Here is an 18,321-nt window from a genome sequence, read left to right as displayed (position 1 = left end):
TTTTTTTATTTTTAAAATATTCTAAATATTTTAACTTGTGTCGCCATCCTATTATAAACCATTTAGTTTTGACGGTCTTGTGCTTCCCACTTTTAGCGCTTTTCAGAATTTATAGTTCAGTGTTATTAGCCCAACCAATTAAGTTGTGTGTAAATAAAGACAAATTGGCCAAATATTGTTTAATACCCTGTATGTTAATTATATGTAGATACTCATTCTCCAAGTATCCGATGAAGCTCTCTTTTAAAAATGTAGTGTGAAGAACCAACACACAAATAGCAAAATCCTACTTAAATTACTGCATTGGTGACAGTTAATGCATTCCTAGAACTTCTATGAACCTGTTACAACCCATTACAGTCGAAATATTGGTTTATGAAAAATTAATAAAGCCACTGGAAAATGGAAGCCAGCATCTGCATTAGCTCTTTACACCCAAAGAATCAACCAGAATTAATTATGCTGTATGCTACATTCTAATGAGTTTTTCATTAAACAGTATACCATTATGGAAACTAAACAAGGATTATTCAGAGAATAATGCCAAAGGCTGGTTTTTTGTTTTGCTTTGTTTTTTTGTTTTATTTTGTTTTTTTATTTTTTGGAGGAGATTAAATTAGTTAATGGGTTATACATTTAAACCCGACACAAAGGTTAATCAATGTACACTTATCATTGTATTGAACCCACTATTATTTAAAAAACATAAACACCCCAATATCACTGCTATTTCCTCTGGGAGAAAATATGGATCTGTTTGTGCCTTTCTAGTGTTTGTTTGATATACACATGATATTGTAAAACCTGAAACTTTCCGCATTAATTCCCTGTCATTTTTGAAAACCATTTCCAGCAGCTGAAATATTCTATTTGCTTTCAGCCCACGGGTGTGTGTGTGTGTGTGTGTGTGTGTGTGTGTGTGTGTGTGTTGGGAAATTTATTTAATCAATTGTATTTGATTACTCTTTGGGAGAGTGAAAGTCGGAGTATATTTTCTGCTCTTACCAAAAGAGTGGGGTCAGGAGTTTAAACCTAATCTGGGATATGGAAGAGGACTCAAGATATAACTCTGCCTCCATTCCACGAGTATTTCCAGTCCCTCCTAAAATACAGCTCTGTAGTAGCAAGTGAAATAGAAGAGGGAGCCCAAGGGAGGACTGTCTAAAGGAATTTTTGGACTCCTGCAGTATCTGAGGTTTTTGTCCCTAGGAAGAACAGAGAAAGAGAGAGAAAGGCATTCTAGTTCTTTGCAGAGACTTGTAAACCTCACAGATTTAAGCTAAAGCACAATTTCTGAGTTTTTTTCTCATCATCATACTTTGCAAACTAAAATGCCTTCATGAGCTGCGAGATACATGTACAGTTGGAGGGGACAATCTCAGTTGCAGAGAAGAATGCTCTCACCCTATCACCCTCTGTGGCCCAGCCACAGGGGAATATAGGTCCAGACTCATGTGGCCTAATCCCTTGATTTCTCAAGAGAAGCCAGACATCTGTCTTGTGACATTAAGCCTCCCCAATTTAAATGCTGGCGATTAATTCCCAGTCTTAAAATGTTCTTCATTTAATCTGTTATGTTTAGCATTATGTCTGTGGCCAAACCCAACAGTTCAGCAGCCATCAATCTGCTCTCCTGTTCTTCAAGGAACAGTGGAACAAAATTAGTCCCCAAAGTGCTGTATTTTGAGATTCAAAAATTAATAATAGTTATTAACCCATTATTATTATTATTGAGATCATGTATTACCTACAAATTATCAACCCCTTCCAAGTAACAGATCTCATCCCTACAACAATTATCGATGAAGCAGATTTTTGGAGGGGTCCCGATTTTACCGATGTGAAAGCCAAGTCTGGGACATTAAATGACTTGCTGAAAGTCAGAGAAACTTACGATCAGTGAGGCCAGAACACACAACTAAGTGTAAAAATTCCCCAAACTCATGCTTTTTTCAGCTATGCTGTCAATCCTTAAGAGCTCCCCATTTCTCCTTTCTCTGTATTTCCTCCCTGTCTGTCTTACTGTGATCTTGCAAGTGGGATTTTCTTATCTATAGAAGATACATCTAGCCCAGAGGATTCCTTGGTGGGATTTCAAACCCTATTACAGATTCTTAAACCTGATCATGAGGTTCTAGCCAACATCCTTAGCCTGGAAGAGTCAGGTGCTTCCAGGCTGAAGGCAAATGAGGAACTGTTTGATGTGACTTAGTGCAAATGGGGTTGGTTGATGGATATTTGTCTTTCCACGGTTGGAGAGGATGTTTAAACACCTCAAGACCAAGTATCACCATTAATAAGCAGCTGTATCTCCATGAGTGAGTCTGAGCTTTGGAGTCACACCAGACTGGTTCAGATTTCAGTTGTCTTCTATTTTTCTCTCTCTGGGTCTTATTTTCCTTTTGGGTTTGATAAGGGAAAAAAATCATAATGTGTGCACAGTGTACCTGGTTCAGTACCTGAAACTCAGTGGCATCTTAATGGTCACTTTCATCAATATTAGCTGTAGCTTGATGTTGTTTATGAAGTACCTAACATTTTACTATCATTAGCAGCATGGTCATCCCCTGGGAGCAGATTGGAAATGCAGATTCTCATGCCCCACCCCAGACCTACTAAATGAGAATATTCATTTTAGAAGGCTCCCCAAGTAATTCAGTGCCTATTAGAATTTTAGAAGCAAAAGCTCTAGGATAGCCCTACCTAAATACTAACAGTTCCAACCCTGAAGGAGATAAAACATATTTCTGTTGTTTTTGTTGTAGTTAAATTGTTAGCCTTCCACAAATACGTTATGGACAATTTTTTCTAGTTGTTTTATTATCTCGAACAACAATGAATTAGAAAGAAATTTTTGTCAGGCATTCAAAAAACAGGTCTTTAAATTTTTTTTTGGTTATTTTTAACAAAAATGAAATAAAGTTAAATTGTAGCAAGTATTGATAAAATGATGCTCTCTGAAATAACTTGTGACAGCTTCCCGGGGAAGGGCTAATGCTGTCCTGACAATCACTCTTGGTATCTTCCAAACAGAAAGTGAACGTTAGAACAGAGGTCAGCAAACTTTTTCTGTAAAGGTCCAAATAGTGTATATTTCAGCCTTTGCGGGCAATAAGGTTTCTGTTGTAACTACTCAGTTCTGTGTATACAGAGTATTGTATGTACAACATACAATACATGTTGTATTATGACTACAACAGTCATAAATAATAGGTAAATGAACAAGCGTGGCCCTGATCCAATAACTCTTTATAGATACTGAAATTTAAATTTTATGTGATTCTTCATGTTGTGACCAAATATTAGTCTTCTCTTGATTGTTTGCAACCATATAAAATTGTAAAAAAAAAAAAAAATTTTAAAAGAAGTAGACTGGATTTGGCCAGAAGACAATAGTTTGCCTACAACTGATTTGGAAGACTAGCCTTCAGGTCGTAGGTCCCAGGGATCTGTCTGATTTGATTTGCATTCAGCACCATAAAATTTCTATCTGGGTGACCTCGGGCAAGATTCTAAAACACTCCGTGTCTCAGAATCCTCATCTATTAAATAGATGTAATGATAGTACCTGTCTTACAAGGTTAAGAGTAGGGGATAATCCAAATTAAACATTGAATGGGTTTGCTTGGCGCTTTTAGGGTAATTAGTAAATGGTATTTGGAATTGCTACGGCTAATGTGTTTAGTATCATATTGAGTTAAATATTTTCTGTAAAAATCACTATTAGCTGACATTTTGGAGGCAGGGGGATAAGAGCAGTTCAAGTAAGTCATTATGTTTTCTAAACAACAAAAAGGAAGAACCTTGTATAAAGATTCTCTGTAGTATTCCTGCAACTTTTTTTTGTATAGTCTGAAATTACATCAAAAAGAAAAGTGAAAAGGAAAAAAACCCCACAAAATCACGTATTTCTTTTTAACTGTTATGGAAATTGGAACTTGCATAATAAATTGGAGTGAGAGATTATTTACACTATATACAGATTCACTTCAGGGCTCCCTTAAATATGGAAATCCCCTGGCACCATTAAAACATGATTCACTTTATAAGAATTAAATATACATACAACATTTTTCTGCAACATCTGTGCCTAAATGGAAATACCTCTGTATTTAAAGCTCGACCATAACCCTTCAGAGAGGCTCATCTTTCAGGCATGTATAAAAGCATTAAGGATTAGCTGTGAAAATACTCTTACATGTATTATTAGCTCAGTTCTAGTCTATGTTAAAAAATGTGTACCTGCAAAAAATATCCGTAGCCCATCAGGGCATTGGATAAATCTGTTGATTGGAAGCAGTAATCTCCATGGGCAGGGACACATATGGCAACCTCCCAGACCTCGACCTCTAACAGACGCTTGGTGCTTATATGGCCCTCACGTAGTACAGTGCCTCACTGATCCTCACGGCAGAGCTCATTATGAGGCAGGCAGGCGGCTATATTAGTCTGCCAAGGCTGCCATGACAAAGCATCACAGACTGGGTGGCTTGTGCAACAGAAATGCATTTTCTCACAGTTCTGGAGGCTAGGAGTCCAAGATCAAGGGATCTGCAGGGTGGGTTTCTTCAAAGGCCTCTCTCCTTGACTTGTAAACAGCTGTCTTCTCCCTCAGTCTGCACATGGTCTTCCTTCTGCGTCTCTGTTGTAATTTACTCATCTCATAAGGACATCAGACACATGGAATTAGGGTTTACCCTCATGGCCTAACTTTAACCTAATTACCTCTTTAAAAATCTCATCTCCAAAGACAGTCACATCCTAAGGTGCTAGGAGCTAGGATGTCAGCATGGGAATTTGGATCCTACACACTTCAGTCCATAACAGTAGGGCAGGAATGGGTGTGCCATTTTGAATGGGAAACCAAGAGTGGCCTCACTAGGATTGTGCTGTTGGTGATCTTCTGTACCTTCTTTACCAGCCCACTTCCAGAGAGTTTGACAGGATAGTTAGGACCAGGAGTTACTCTTTGTATTCGAAACGCTATGGAGGAAGGGCAAAATTGGTAGACATACAAAACAGCAAAGATAAAAAATAGGTCAGTTCTACCTCTTTGCACACAGAAGTACCCAAATCAGGTATATTCAGCCATTTTTACTTTTTTTCCTAAACATGTTGAGATGCCCTTGGGCCTGGATTACTCAAAGTGCACCTGTAGCAGGACAGTCACCTGGGCTGCTGATCAGAAATGCAGGTTTCTGACCCACTGAGTCACACTCTTTAAGGGTGGGGCCTTTGAAGGCATCCCATTTAAGTTCTCCCCAGTTGATTCTTAAAGTCTCACAGGCTTTGAAAACCTCCAATTTTAGGAAGGCAAGAATGCACAGCACTGAGTTCTGGGGGACTGGCTCTCCTCCAATGTTCCTCAAAGTATGGTTGCCCGAAAACACGAGAGAGCTTGTTGAGAATGCAGGTTCAAGGCACCTGGGTGGCTCAGTACTTGAGTGTCTGCCTTTGGCTCAGGTCGTGATCCTGGGACCCTGGGATCGAATCCCGTGGCAGGCACCCCATGAGGAGCCTGCTTCTCCCTCTGCCTATGTCTCTGCCTCTGTGTGTCTCTCATAAATAAATAAATAAATAAATAAATAATAAATAAATAAATAAGCTTAAGAAAGAAAGAAAGAGAGAGAAAGAAAGAAGAAAGAAGAAAGAAAGAAAGAAAAGAAGAAAGAAAGAGAAAGAAGAAAGAGAAAGAAAGAAAGAAAGAAGAAAGAAAGAAAGAAGAAAGAAAGAAAGAAAGAAAGAAAGAAAGAAAGAAAGAAAAAAGAAAATGCATGTTCTCAGCTCCATCCCAAAGCAATGGAATTAGCCAGAAACTTTGGGAGTAGGACCTAGCATTCTGTGTTTAACAAATCCCCTAAGTGATTCCGATGATGCAGATGATTATAATAACCCATGGGGGTCTGAGGACACTGAAGACACTGTGTGCTTGCCACCTCTTTCTGAATGTACCACTCCCGTGAAAAAGATGTTTCCAGGTTTCTCTTAGAGTGAAGTATCCCTTTGGCAGCAGCTCTGAGCTTATTCTTTCAGTTATGACCAAAATTTTCCTATTTTTATTCTAATCTAATAATATATTTTAAAAATCATTCTGTAACAATGGAAGAGTCATTGGTAGGAGTCATTGGTGAAGTGAGTGATGTACTAGGAGCCTAGATAGCTTAGTTTCTCACCTGAAATTTGCCTCTAATTGATAATAAGGCTTTTCACAAACCACATCCCTTTCTGTGGTTCCCATCTCTAAAGAGGGACTATCTGACTGTACTTACTAGGGAGGAACAAATGCAGGAGGGAAATACTGAATATTGAATAAAAGTGTCTTTTTTTGTATAAAATGGATTATTTTTAGTAGTGATTACTATTAAGTATTCTTAGTTATGACTGCAATCAATAACAGAAATAGGGAATCAACATTCTGGCACTCATAATAATCATGTTGAATAAAAATTGTGCCAAAATTACTATTAAATTTTATTAATCTCAGCAAGCAAAGTAAATAACCATAGTGTCTCAGGCTTGGGGGGTCGATTGAGACGCGTTCCTTTGTTCCCCTTTGTGTGTATATATTTGTTCCTGAACATGCGGGTAAAACAAGACAGAGTGTCATTCTTTTGAAGGGCACAGGGGGCTCAGCGGGTGTGCCCCAGAACCCACACAGCACCTGGCCCCGGGAGAGCCCAGTACACACTTGGGGAATGTATGGCAGCCCTCGTAGGCCACCTGTTCTTAGCTGAGCAGTAGCGACAGAGAATCTCTGCAACGGCCTCCTGCATCACTCACCATTTCCCAGTGGGATTTGTCCTCTCAGCCCCCTTTCCAGAGTCACTAGGCTACGTGGCACTGGAAAAGCTGGACCCCAGCAAAGGGCTGTGTTTGCAAGGGACTCTGCATCAGCACATAGTTGCTTGCGGAGGTTCAGACGGCACATGGCGCACTCAGAACCTTACACAGCAGGTGTTCCCGAATCCCTGTTGGCCCTCAGAAAATTAATAAAGTGTTGTTGTTTTTCTTTGTGCCTTTAATTTTTTTTTCATTGCAGTAGAGATAAGGGCATTCTTCTCCAAGTGTTCTAACTCATCTTGGAGCCAATGAAGTGAGTCAGCCACTCCCAGTTGCAGTTGGGGTGTTTCTTTGACATTTTTTTTCCTTTTCCCTTTTTTTTTTTTTTTTTTTGAATTCAGAAAATATAGTCATTTACCCAGGGCTGCCCTGGAGCTCTGCCTATTTGATACTAAAATGGAAGGACAGACATTTTTCAAAAGAGCCTTTCTCTTCTTCCTTCCACCCCTCCATTCTAATTTTATTTCTTGCAAGTGCAATAGGGCTGCCTGTCCAAAACCCCGTGGTTCCTCTTGTCAGGTCCCTCCCCTGCCTCTCATGGGTCTCTGGACCCATGGTGATAAAGGAGGACAGAGACGTGACTCCTGACCTCTTGAAGTTCACAGCATCCACAGGAAGACACTCATTAGATAGAGCACTACAACACAAGTTAGGAAAGCAGAGGAAGGAAGCTGAATTTGGCAGGTGGGGGCAAATAGATCTGGTTTCTAGGAGGAGAAGCCAGAGCTGAGTCGGGAAGGGAATTACTTAGGGGGAGGGGCAGGGCTTCCAGGGAGAAGAATTATCTTCTATAAAGGCAGAGGTGTGAAAACGCACTGTGGTTCCAGTTGGGTTGAGTCCAATTTCCTCACCTAGGAGCTAGCAGCAGCGTACAAAGTTTAGATGCTTCCCCTTCTCTGTCTGTGATGGGAATCACCCCTTTGAGGCTTCTCCCTGCATCTCAGGGGGCCAGAAATGATTCCCAGAGCTGTGGGGAGTCTCAAGAAGAAAGGCCCGGGTTGTCCCATCTGAACGTGGACCTTGGCTCACCCTCTCTCAGCAGGAGGATTCTGATCCTGCCCAGGAGAGGCCCTGTGGACACCGTGCTGGGATTGGGGATGCTGATGTTGGTGGCATCATTGAGTGAGGGTGACAGACCTTGCAAAAGCTCTGCTTATTCCAAAGTTTTCACTCTGCCACATAGAGCCAGTTCCTGCCAGGCACAGCTACGGGCTGCTCAGATTTCATGTTAAGCTGGATGAGTCAACCTTAAAAGAACCAGAGAAGAAGAGGAAACAAGTGAATCCCATAGCTGGGGCTCAAAACTGCACCTGGACTTTAGGCATGCACATCCCCAGCAATAGACAAGGGGCCGAGGGAGGTGCCCTCAAGAAAGATTGGTTGGACAAAACACTATTTTTAGCCAAGGAAACAGAAATGAAGAGGTCTTTAAAAACAATAATTTGATCATCTCCATTAATCCTTTGAGAGTCAGGTATTTTGCTCGGGGCTGGGAATAAATGAGTATGGTTTGGCTCCGACCCAGGGGTGCACAATGTGGCTAAGACCAGTATGTAAATGAAATGTCTCAGTACAGCGTGACAAGGGATCTAGTAGGGAGGGTTTTGTTTTGTTTTGTTTTGTTTTATATAAATGGGCTCCACACCCAGGGTGGCACTCAGCGCGGGGCTTGAACTCACAACTCTGAGATCAAGACCTGAGCCAGGATCAAGAGTTAGAGGCTTAACTCAATGACTGAGCCACCCAGGCACACCAAGCAAGATTTTTTCTTTTTTTTTTTAATTGTGATGGGAGTGTAGTAGGGAGAGTGATCCATTAACTCCTGGGGGTTGGGGAAAAAAACAACTTTTAAATGACACAGTAGGAATTGCGATGAGGCCTTTTTTTTTTTTTTAATTAAACCCCATGAAATTCCCAGTGTTCAATCCTATTTGACATAAAGAGGTCACTTTTAACCTCACAGTAGAAGCAGAAATGGCACAGAGGTTTCATCCCATCCACCAATTCTAATCAAACGGTAGCAACTGCCTAGAAGCTGTGTTAAGAATGATTCTGAGGATTCCACGATGATAGGAAAGGATGCTGTGGAAATTGGTGAATGGTCTGTCCTGGCTAGGGAATGGTGGTGGCTAGTGGTATAAATTGAACACAGTTGCCATCTTTAAATTATAAGGAGGAAAGCACCCCTTCCCCTCCTCCCACAAAAGCCTGGATGTTCGAGTAACTGGATTTTCTAGTAAAATTGCTTTATAAGCCAAGGCTCAGAAGTCTGAGAAGGATAGGGTGTCCCCACGGTGGCAGACAGGTCGTAGTAGCTGGAGGCAAAGGGTCTATGTTGGGAGGATGGTGCATGAATAGAAAACACAAGGTACTCGTTAGAAAGCTGCATCACAAGGTGCCTTGAAGGACCTTGTAAACACTCCTCATGCTGCTGCTTGTACCTGATTATCTATTTGACTTACTTTTTTAAACAAATACACATGACTTGCCCCCCGCCCCCTAGAAAAATGCATGGAGGTGACGGTATTCTTCTCTGCCTCTTTTTCTTTAATTCAAAGCTTTCTTTTAAGAAAAGGTCACAATGTACTAAGAGAACATACAATAAGTACTTTGCAAATTAAATTAGAGGATTTTTTTAGGTAAAATAAAAAGCAAGTCCTGTGACAGTATAGATTTTGTTTTACAAAGGTCAAAATTATTGCATAAAGAATTTTTTTTCACTACCAAGAGGGCATCCAAAGAAGTTATTTCAATACAGTTTCCCAGGATCTACGGCGTAAGAGCATTAGGAAAGCTTCATTATGCCCTGCCAGGATTTAGCTTTCTAGAGGGAATCTGTGTTGTGTCCCAATGGGATTCTCTAAATTGCATTGAGAATGCTGAAAATTGACCCCAAGGTTTTATCTGCACAATGCTGAAATGTCCTTCTGGATATATTTTTGCTACAACTACGCTATATTTCTTTTGAAACCAAGGCACCCCCAGGAAACTTCAGATTTCACTTTAACAGTGGCTTTTAACCAGGGGTGGACACGAGAAACTCATGGCATTTCCTCACAGGTCCCACCCTAGAAGATGCTGATTTGGCAGCTCTCTGTACCTCCTATGGAAACATCCGTTTCTATCTAAGGCTGTAGGGGTGAGCAAAAGCATAGGGATGAATGGTCTCTGCAAAGTCAGACTAAGTACTCGTTGATGAAGCAAAGTGGGGGTCAGGGCACGTCCTTCAGGTGGGTGTCACCCCCCATCGGGTGATTTCAGACCCCACACCCCATGGTCTGCTGTTCATATTGTTTGCTGGTTATTACCATACGATAATACCAGTTTCTTGCCAACACCAGAAATACTCACTCACTGAGAAGAAATTAGACCACGTAACGTCCCACCTTATATGTTGGGATAAACTTCTCAAATAAACTAGAAAGAAGAAAGAACCCTCCGTTTAGCAAAGGTTGATCATGACTCAGACCCAACCAGACTCTGAATCCTTTTACAACCAAGAGAAGGCCAGTCAACTCCACTCTTACATCCAGGCTTTTGTGGGGACTCTTCTCCAGCTACAGGCGGAGGAAACCGGGGTAGATGTTACAAGGCCGAGGGGACATTCCTTCAGATGGAACTCCTGTCCCTGGGCTGCCTCTCCTTGTCAGAGAATGGAGGGAGGTGCCTGAGTTGGTGATGGGGGTTGCGGGGGAGGCACTTAGGGATTTTCCTACATCTTTGCTTTTCCTGGAAATAATAATGAGCAAAGTCCAGGGAAACACAGGGAAGAGAGGGTACAAGTGGAATTCTCAGGAAGCTCCTCAGCCCTCCTCATTGGATCCATCTATTCTGGCTCTGCCCCTGAGGGATGGGGAGCAGTGGTCGTGGAGGGGGGCCAGCTCTGGAACCGTGTTTGGTTTTTGAGTTAAGGGAAGTTGGCTATGTCTTAATGGTTCCCATGGCGCACCCTCTCTGTGCAGACCCCCACTCGCTCTGCAACTTTTAACTACACTTCTGTTGACCTTGGGAAAACTCCCGAAGGTTGTCGAACCCCTTAGCAGGCACTGGGGCAGGTGTGCGAGGAGGTGAGCTCACGGCGAGGCAGGCGTCTTCTCACGGGGGAGGCCCTCCAGTGGGTGATGGGAGGGGGACTCCAAGCCACATGGAGGCAAGTGAGCAGGAACCACGGGAGCATGTTTCCGTCATCGGTAATGGGCTGACCACTCCCCAGAAGTCTCTCCCATTCTTTTCAAAGTCTGACTGTGAGCTCTGTAGCAGCAGGAGAGAGAGGGCTGACACCCTGAGGATTCCTGACCCTGCTCATCCTTGGAGTGGGCGGTTGTTCAAAACACATCACGGATTGGGGAGATATCTCAGGATTGCGCCGTTCCCTCCCGCTGGAAAATTCCATTGTGCCAGGATCAGCCCGGTGCCCTTTGCTTTAAATCAGGCAGAGGACAGGCGGCTCTGCAGTGCAGGCTTGAGGAGGCGGCCTCTCTGGCCCAAGAGCCGAGAACTTTCGGGAAGAAATAAGAAACGCAGAAGCCCAAGGACTATCTCACCCCAAGGCCAGCGTGGGCCCCAGGGTGGGTCATGCGGAAGGTGGAAGTGGCGCTCATTTCTTCCCTGCTGTATTTCTGTTCTTCCCCTGAAGAACTGACTCAGCCAGTCTGGGGGGCAGGGGGGCGGAGAAGGTTGCTCCCCCCATAGCAGTCAGTGCATGTGCTCACCCTTTACCCACCGATGACTACACGCCAGGCCCTGCGTTGGGCACAGGTCTAGCCACACAGTTCACAACCTTCCTGGAGGTAGGTATGTTCACCCCATTTTCCAGATGTGAATCCCAAGGCACAGAGAGGTATAGTGACTTACCGAGATCACACAGCTAAGTGGCATCGGAGCCAGGCTTGTCATCTAGCTCTCTCTGATATTGCCCAAGCTCCCTTTTGAGTATGCAGTATGCCATGCTGCCACCATCCCCTGGGTCCGGGGGCCAGCCAGACCCCCACTACGGAAACCCCAGGTGACAAGGAGTGACATATGCTTGGAGGGCTGGAGGGTGGGCTTCCGGTCCCCTTCAGCTAAGACAGGGGGCTTCCACGGGTGTCCCCGCCCTGTGCACGGGGATGTGGCTATGTTGTCATTTCTCTGCCTTTCTCGTTTGCGTCGCCTGATCTCTCAGGTGTCGTGTGCCTGTTCCCAAACCAGATACCATCTATCTCTCTCTCTTTCGTAGGCACCGTGCTGTTGTGCCAGGCAAACCAGGAGGGATCTTCCATGTACAGTGCCCCCAGTTCACTTGTATATACTTCCGCAAGTAAGCCCGCTGTTGTGGCTCTCTTTTTGTTTTGTGACATAAATCTGAGTCCACTCGCCTTCCCTGCCATGTAAGTTCTCCTTCCCTTCCCTCTCTGCTCCACCCTCCCTGCGCCCTCCACAAGGTGAAGTTGGTTCTCATAAGCATGTCTCTGTGTGTTCCCTGTCACCTTAGCATCCAACCCCTTCGCTCATTACGTCTGAACGCTCACTTCTCAGATGTCCCGGTCATCCTATGTTGAGACCCGGCAGGATCGGGTCCAATGGATGGGACCTGAGGCATTGGTGTGTGTGGGGGGGTGGGGCACAGGGGTGGGGGGAGGGGGTGGAGGTTGGAGCTAGAGCTCACTGCCTGCCTTCTATCACGGCTTTGCAAATTAACGTGGAAACAACGGACGTAAAATATGCAGGCCATCCACGTGGCACCCTCACCCAGCAAAAGGTGCTTCATTGTTACGCTTGAGCACCTGTGTTCTCACTGCGGGAAATAACCACTTGTTTGCAAGGCTGTTCTGCCTTTTGCTATGTGATTCCATTCTCAGCAGAGAGGAAAATGAGGGTCTCCCCCCAGCCCCCAATTTAACTGTGTCGGGGGAGGATGACAATAAAAGGCACTTTAATAGATACAAATGTAGCCCTCAAGTGGTAGGGGGAGAAGATCAAAAATAAACATGGAAGATAGATTGTGGTGTTGACATGGAAAGACCAAGGATGTCTCTGCCTGGGATGGATGCTCCAAGGTGGGCAAATGGCCCGCCCTCACCCCAGTTCCCAGGTCCCCAGACCAGGTTGAACAATTACAGTTCTTGTGGATTCCATCATGGTGCCCCCAGCTGGTTTGCCCCTCCTCGGGAAGACCCCCGTCCACAGCTGAGACCTTCTGTGAAATCCCCATAACTACTAAATTGGTTCTCATTGGGGTCAGTGCTCAAAAGTGGGTGTGGGGGTGGAGAAGGTGGGCTGCTAGAGACCAGCTAGGAAGGGGGGTGATGATTAGGAGGATGAGAGACAGAGGGGAATCCTCCCCGAGTGCCAGGATCAAGCACCTCCATTCCCAAAGGCTCAGAAAAAACAAACTCTTTGCTGTGGGGCACAGGTTCGAAGCAGTCACCAAAAAACCAAAGATGTGACTGTGACAATCTTGAGGGTTTCTGAAGGTACCAGGTTATGGGGGCAGCCAGCCGTCCTTCCCAACCAGCATAGCATCTTCAGGAGCAGGTTGGGCATGCATTACATTCAGGGTATGCTCCTATGTCCCCAAAAAGCCAGAATCTAACCATCTGACAAGACGTGGTTCTTTCTAACCGTATAGAAATTGCCCCCTTTGGGTGGGGTAAATGTGTACCCATGTATCCGATAGAATTAGGGCGCTAGTACTCAGCTTCACATGCTCACCATTGTGTCATGCTCACAATCTGCACCAGGTAGGTATTATAATGTTTGCTTTACAGCAGAGGAATGGGGGCCACTGATGCGGAGTGATAACCCAGGATCGCACGGCCGCCATGTGGCAGATTTGTTCTTTGAACCTGGGAAATTATTCAACTTCTGACTGCTTTTAGGGTTCCTTTGGACCCTGACTATCATCATCATCCCCTTGTCTCTGTCCCCTACCTTCTCTATAAACGTTATTATCCGAAGGAGCATTGGCGATCCAAAACGTAACCACAGTTGAGTTCCAGAGAGTTTTGTTTTATTCAGTAAAACAACATTGTCCTATAGAACTGTGTAAGATGAAATATTCCATATCTGTGCTGTCCAGTACATGGACTCGTGGGACAGAGGCACTGACCTTTTTAATTCAATTTAATTTCGACTACCGTTACTCTTAATTACCCACCTGGGGCACATGGTTACCATATTGGAAAACCTGGCTCTCAATGATCATATGAAAAATAGGGATTTCTAGAAGTGAACAAAACAAATTAATTCCCCCCAAAAAAGGGCTGGTTTGAATGGGTGTATAGCCATTCTAAGGTGGCTTTGGGAGAAGTGTGTATCATCATATCAAACATGGAAATCTATCGTGAATTCTTCATATTAAAATAGGGGAAGCATACAGTAGATATAGGGGTTGGCAAGCTATAGCCCGGGAGCCAAATCCAGCCCACAGCCTGTTTTTGTAAAGCTTGCGAGCTAAGATCCCTCGTAGAGTTCTCGAAGGATTGTAGAAACAAACCAACAAACAAAAGACAAACAACATGTGACAGAGATGGAGGTGGCCTGTGAAGCCTAACATATTGTCATTCTCGCTCTTTACAGGAAAAGTGTGTTGCTCTCAGATATAAAGGGTCCATTGTATTACTGCAAATACAAAACGACAATATCACTTCAGTGGTTATACTTTTCCCCCCAAATTTAAAAGTAAAAATTTATAATAATTATTGAGGCCGTGTAGTGTGTGTCCAACACCCTTCCCTTCTAAATTGCATAATCAATCATAGTATCTACACATTTTTCATCCTATTATTTTCACTTACTATCATGTCATGTGTGCTTTATGAAAGTATGTTAATGGCCTCATAATATTCTATCGTTTCGCACTATTATATTTTAAGCTACCCCCCATTGCTGATAGGGATTCTTCAGAAATATTAAAGAAATGTCCCTATACATAGTAGTGTTGAAGAAAGCAATGAATAAGTAGTTAATGGCGCTACCCCATAACAAAACAAAATAAAAAGCTAGTTTCTTACAGTGAGAATCTTCGCTTGCCGATCCCTTCAGCAGCAGTATCCAGACGGACAAGCTCCGTGAGTGTTTATGGACAGCCAGCTCTGAGGCTTCCCCTTCCCCACCTGGGTCAGCAGAGGGACCGTAGATTACTTCCATCTTGAGGCCACAGTGCGTGCTGGTGTAAAGATTATCCGTTCCTCCCTGAGCCATATTGCTGAGCCTTTCTGCTTTTGTTCTCCAAGTGAGTGATACCTTTTGGGGCTCGACTATTTGCTGTCAGCTGGCTTCTTTGAAACATCACTTAGGTTTTCTCTTCCAGATGAAGGTGTATATTCCATTGGAAAGTCACACCTTATGTTCCAGAAACAATCCCACCAGCAGGTAGAGGGTCATTTTTGCACATGCGTGCTCTCTCTCACACACACGCGCACACACACACACATCAGGGGCATGCACACGGCCACCGAGGTTCATCTCCTGTACGGGTCTGACATGCACGTGGCTGAAAGACACATCTCTTGTCCCTGAGGTGGTGTGGCCTCTTTTTGCTAAGGACCCATCCTCCCCCAAATCTGAGGGTCCCTTACTTCTCAGCAGTCTTGTGGGATGCACCTGCTTTTTAACTTGAAAATGCATATATTTCTCATGGTTATCTAATAGTCGTGTGCCTGAAGAAAGGTGTGCATAAATTACACTTTTGTAAATTGGATCTTGTGTGTTTACTGACTTCTATGATTACTCCTGAGTTTGGGGGGGGGGGGGGGGTTTCCCACAGATCTTTCACTGGCCTTGGATGTTTTAGACTTAAATTGTCCCTCTCCCTAACCAAATAGCTAATCATCTGTAAATAACACCCTTAAATGCGGTACGGGAGATGGTTTTTAAGGGAACCCTGCTGCATTTCTCTGTAATGAAAATAATTCCTACTTGAGGTTATCTGTTTTTTGAGATGCACTTTTACATAATGGGTTTTCCACCACTTGAGTGAATCATCCTGATAATATGACCCAGGACATGAAAGCATTAAGGGAAAGATTTCCACTCACAGCTCCATGTCATACAGCCTAATCCTATTCTCCGGTTTCTCCCCAGCTGACCCCAGGCTCCTCCCTCATCCCGACCTTATCCTGCTGTGAAACCCCAATGCAGCCTGTGTCACGGGACATCATGCATCCTCTCATGTGTCCCGATGAACCACTGGCTTGCAGAGTGTAAAGTGGGCCTACTTTTTAGCAGAAGAACCAAGTCGAAGCAGAACTAGGCCAGATCACCTTGTACCAAATGGAAAAACATTTAGTATTAGTATTTTTGTCTTAAATACAGTAACATTTCATCAACTAAATTAATTAATTACATTAGCTACTTTGTAAATTTTGAAATAATGTTAATTAATTTAATAGTATTGTTTGGCTTTGAATAGTATTTTGAATAGTATTGTTTGGCTTTGAATCGCCCACAGACAAATCGCCCTTGACAGAAGGGTTTTGTGAAAGCTGGGGCAGGGCTGGTGGGCTTGCTCACAGCCTTCCCCATCCCGGGGCGGGTGGTCTGGAGGCCCCTGAAAGGCCCCTGCTCTATTATCCATGCATACAGTGCGTGCTTACTATCAAAAAACGACTCCAGGCAGAAATAGGGACTGAAGAAACATGTCACCTTTCTTCCAAATGAAAACATTACCTCTATTTTTTATTAGTTGAACCATCAAGAGGTAAATCCACAGTCCCATGAATGGCAAAGTCACTTTCTAATTTGGATTAGCAAAGCCAGCCCTCACTGATCCCTATTTCCACATGAAGTAGATGTTTCCCAAAGCAGGTCAATGTTATCCGCTTACTTCTATTTTCTTTACGATTTTATGAGTAGATTTTAAATTACAAATAAACAGGTGCTCCCTATAATTAGAGAAGCATGCAAATAAACATGCACACACCTATGTGTAGAATGATGTGGTAATAACATTCCCCACTTTATCCAAAAACATACACCTTTAAAGTAGCCCATATTGACTGCCTAGTATGTATCTTTCCACATTTTCTCCATAATCATGCAAAGAAGGACATACACACATGAAATGGGGGGTGTTAGTAGTTGGATTTTATACAGAGGGGAGTGTTACACATGCGTGTTATGTGCGCATTCCACATATTAATCATGTTTTGTTTCACTTAATAGCAGATTTGGGTTCCCTCCCATCCAGCCCTCTGGGTATTTCCATGCTGCCCTGTGGTGTGGATGATCCTTCAGCTGTTCTCTGTCCACACTCCTTCAAGTGCCTTCTTTTCCCAAAGCCGGCAGCAAATATCTTACATGTACCCCTGACATGCCAGTGCCTCAAATCCCACATCTAGTTTCCCAGACATGGGATTGGTGGTTCCAACCTGACATCCTCGCCAGCACCTGTGTATTCTATTTTAAATTTGAAAATCAAATGGGTGACACATAGCCTCTCCATCTGCCCTCCCCTGCATCTGCCTTCCTTCTAGTGAGGCGCATCACATTCACTACTTTCATTGTCATGTGGACATTTCCTCTTGTGGATTTCCAGAATACATCTGCCCATTTCTCTTCGGGCTTTTCTGACTTTATTTTTAATTCACATTGAGAGAGAGAGAGAGAGAGAGAGAGAAAGAGAGAAAAAGAGAGAGAGAGAGAGAGAGAGAGAGAGAGAGAGAGATTGCAAACATATTTCCTGTTTGGGATCTTTGATCTTGCTTACATTCCAGTGTATATTTTTAAATCCACAGGTAAATATATCCATCTTGTTGTCTCTTGTTACCAGCTTTAGATACCACTGTAGGTCACAAAATCCCTGCCAGGAGCAGGTATTGCTTAGCATTGTATTAGTTTTCTAGGTCTGCCATAAAAAATACCATCAACCTAGACAACAGAAATTTATTTTCTCTCCATCTGGAGGCTGGAAGTCTGAGGTCAAGGTCCTAGCATGGCCAGTTTTCATTAGGGCTCTCTTCCTGGCTTATAGATGTCACCTTCCCACCATGTCCTTACAGGGTAGAGACAGCAAGTCATTGGGTGTCTGTTCTTTTAAGGACACTAATCACTTCATGAGGGCCCCACTTCATGAGGGCCCCATTTCATGACTTAGCTCAACCTAATTACCTCCCAGAGGTTTCATCCCTAAATATCATCACATTGGGAGTTAGGGTGTCAACATGTAATTTTGAGGGGGAAGATGGACACTCACTATTCAGTCCATAGCAAGTACCTTGACACAGAGGTACCAGTTTTATTTATCAACAGGCAGAAAGACACTTTCCAGCAGAAATGTCGGGATGGTCCCATGTGCTTATCAATACTCACAAGTGTATTTTCACACGGTGTTTCACACCTGGAAGCCACAGATGAACTTTAGATCCATATGAGATCAAGTCCTAACCTAAGAGGAAAAGGACTGCTAATTCCCCCTGAAATTTTCAGTCCTGACCACGGGAAAGGAGGGGGGTGGGAATCTGCTATCACAGGCTCCGGATGCTAAATGTTATCAAAATG

The 18,321-nt window shown here is 43.5% G+C and overlaps 1 protein-coding gene across 8 annotated transcripts in view; it reads left to right on the top strand.

Moving 5' to 3' along the window:
• The window catches only part of RBFOX1 (RNA binding fox-1 homolog 1), a 1,434,482-nt gene that overhangs the window by 1,343,976 nt on the left and 72,185 nt on the right, over positions 1–18,321 (top strand). For all 8 annotated transcript variants that reach the window (XM_041748018.1, XM_041748022.1, XM_041748015.1 and 5 more), the window contains one exon: positions 12,059–12,139. In XM_041748018.1, coding sequence (XP_041603952.1) covers positions 12,059–12,139 — 81 coding nt within the window. The remainder of the gene's footprint in view (positions 1–12,058; positions 12,140–18,321) is intronic.

This window comes from Vulpes lagopus, chromosome 3 (genome assembly GCF_018345385.1).
Source record: "Vulpes lagopus strain Blue_001 chromosome 3, ASM1834538v1, whole genome shotgun sequence".
Lineage (NCBI taxonomy): Eukaryota > Metazoa > Chordata > Mammalia > Carnivora > Canidae > Vulpes > Vulpes lagopus.
Note: the sequence above shows the minus strand (reverse complement) of the source record. Positions and strands in the feature narration are given on the sequence as shown.